Below are 2,785 nucleotides of genomic sequence, written 5' to 3' on the forward strand. Positions count from 1 at the left end.
GTGACCCCAGACAGGAAGGGGAATCTCCCTAATGGGGACACCACTGGTGTCAGTGGGGCTGTGCAGGTCCTGTCCCTATGGTCAGTGATGGCAGTCACTGGGGAAGAACTACAAGTCCCATGCTGCCTGTGCCCGGTCCTGACACGCTGGACCTTGTAGTCCCCCTCCCCCCACACACCCAGGAATGGGCTCTCACCATGTCAGCCTCCTCTCCCTCCTCCAGGGCGCTGAAGCTCCACACCACCAGGCCCTGCACCAGCAGCAGAGCCAGCGCGGCGGCAGCCAGGTACTTGTATCGGCGGCCGAGCTTGATGACCCGGGCGCTGGGCGCCATCCTCCGCCTCTGAGCTCCTCACAGTCTGCCGTGCGGCCGGCGCTCTCCCGCGCTGCGCGCCCACAACCACCGCATTCCTGTGCCCGGGCTCGGAGCACCGCTAGCCCACAACAAATATGGCCGCCGCCGCCTGCTGAAGTCCAGGGACGCGTCAGCATCACGGAGCAGTCACTTCCGGTCAGCGTTTGGAGGGGACGTTCTTGGTTGCCTGGCAACCTTTGGCTGCTGTTCCACGCCCATAATCCCTGTAGATTAGAATACTGTTGGGTTCAATAAATAAGGGAGGAGCCTACAGAAGAAATAGAAGCAAAAGCCTGACACTGGCGCTTGTTGCTTACAAGTTAAAATTAGTATTTTTTGCTAGAAAGTTGTTTAGAACCCCCAAAATTATACACACACACACATATATATATATATACAGTGGGTACGGAAAGTATTCAGACCCCCTTAAATTTTTCACTCTTTGTTATATTGCAGCCATTTGCTAAAATCATTTAAGTTCATTCTTCTTCCTCATGAATGTACACATAGCACCCCATACTGACAGAAAAACACAGAATTGTTGACATTGTTGCAGATTTATTAAAAAAGAAAAACTGAAATATCACATGGTCCTAAGTATTCAGACCCTTTGCTCAGTATTTAGTAGAAGCCCCCTTTTGATCTAATACAGCCAGGAGTCTTTTTGGGAAAGATGCAACAAGTCTTTCACACCTGGATTTGGGGATCCTCTGCCATTCCTCCTTGCAGATCCTCTCCAGTTCTGTCAGGTTGGATGGTAAACGTTGGTGGACAGCCATTTTTAGGTCTCTCCAGAGATGCTCAATTGGGTTTAAGTCAGGGCTCTGGCTGGGCCATTCAAGAACAGTCACGGAGTTGTTGTGAAGCCACTCCTTCGTTATTTTAGCTGTGTGCTTAGGGTCATTGTCTTGTTGGAAGGTAAACCTTCGGCCCAGTCTGAGGTCCAGAGCACTCTGGAGAAGGTTTTTGTCCAGGATATCCCTGTACTTGGCCGCATTCATCTTTCCCTCGATTGCAACCAGTCGTCCTGTCCCTGCAGCTGAAAAACACCCCCACAGCATGATGCTGCCACCGCCATGCTTCACTGTTGGGACTGTATTGGACAGGTGATGAGCAGTGCCTGGTTTTCTCCACACATACCGCTTAGAATTAAGGCCAAAAAGTTCTATTTTGGTCTCATCAGACCAGAGAATCTTATTTCTCACCATCTTGGAGTCCTTCAGGTGTTTTTTCGCAAACTCCATGCGGGCTTTCATGTGTCTTACACTGAGGAGAGGCTTCTATCGGGCCACTCTGCCATAAAGCCCCGACTGGTGGAGGGCTGCAGTGATGGTTGACTTTCTACAACTTTCTCCCATCTCCTGACTGCATCTCTGGAGCTCAGCCACAGTGATCTTTGGGTTCTTCTTTACCTCTCTCACCAAGGCTCTTCTCCCCCGATAGCTCAGTTTGGCCGGACGGCCAGCTCTAGGAAGGGTTCTGGTCGTCCCAAACGTCTTCCATTTGAGGATTATGGAGGCCACTGTGCTCTTAGGAACCTTAAGTGCAGCAGAAATCTTTTTGTAACCTTGGCCAGATCTGTGCCTTGCCACAATTCTGTCTCTGAGCTCTTCCGGCAGTTCCTTTGACCTCATGATTCTCATTTGCTCTGACATGCATTGTGATCTGGAAGGTCTTATATAGACAGGTGTGTGGCTTTCCTAATCAAGTCCAATCAGTATAATCAAACACAGCTGGACTCAAATGAAGGTGTAGAACCATCTCAAGGATGATCAGAAGAAATGGAAAGCACCTGAGTTAAATATATGAGTGTCACATTACATTTAGTATTTCTTATTTTGTATTATAGAAATACTAAATTTAATGAAATCCTAAGGATAAATAATACGATAATTACTAAAGATAATAAAACAGAAGGAGTCGCTTAAGCCCTGCATTTATTACACGGCCGCACCTCCGTCCCGCCTCCTCTATTCAGCTCTGCAGATGACGCGGCGGTGTCTTCCGTCCCACCTCAGCCCCGCCTCCTCTCAGGCAACTGCCCGCTATGTGTTATAATTTTACCAAACCAAGATAATGTCTTGTGCGCATGCGCACTTGAGACGCCCATCAGCTGTTTCATGACGTAGGGCCACCGGAAGTGACGAGATCCGATTTTTTCACAGGTCCGACCAAATTTTAGAACACATTGCGCATTGATTCCTGGGAGCGATGACGTTCAGCTCCCAGGAATCATTGCAAAGCCAGGAAGTGACGACGGGCCGTGGCCGCCGAGGGGAGGAAGAGGAAGTAAGGTGAGTATATTTTCTTCTATACGAGGTAAGTAAAAAAAAAAATAAATTGCGATTATCCATTTGATTTTCAGGTGACCCGGAGCGAGAAGATGGAGGTAAGTATAAATTTAGGGTGGAACTCCACTTTAAAGTCCAA

General features: G+C 48.7%; 1 protein-coding gene across 3 annotated transcripts in view; it reads right to left on the reverse strand.

Annotated features, from left to right (window-relative positions):
- The window catches only part of XYLT2 (xylosyltransferase 2), a 35,083-nt gene extending 34,599 nt beyond the window's left edge, over nucleotides 1–484 (reverse strand). For all 3 annotated transcript variants that reach the window (XM_082272011.1, XM_082272010.1, XM_082272009.1), the window contains exon 1: nucleotides 197–484. In XM_082272011.1, the coding sequence (XP_082128137.1) occupies nucleotides 197–334 (138 nt within the window). In that variant the 5' untranslated portion in view covers nucleotides 335–484. The remainder of the gene's footprint in view (nucleotides 1–196) is intronic.
- Between the last annotated feature and the right edge of the window lie 2,301 nt (nucleotides 485–2,785).

The sequence above is a fragment of the Pelophylax lessonae genome (assembly GCF_965119305.1).
Source record: "Pelophylax lessonae genome assembly, chromosome: 11".
Taxonomy (NCBI): Eukaryota; Metazoa; Chordata; class Amphibia; order Anura; family Ranidae; genus Pelophylax; species Pelophylax lessonae.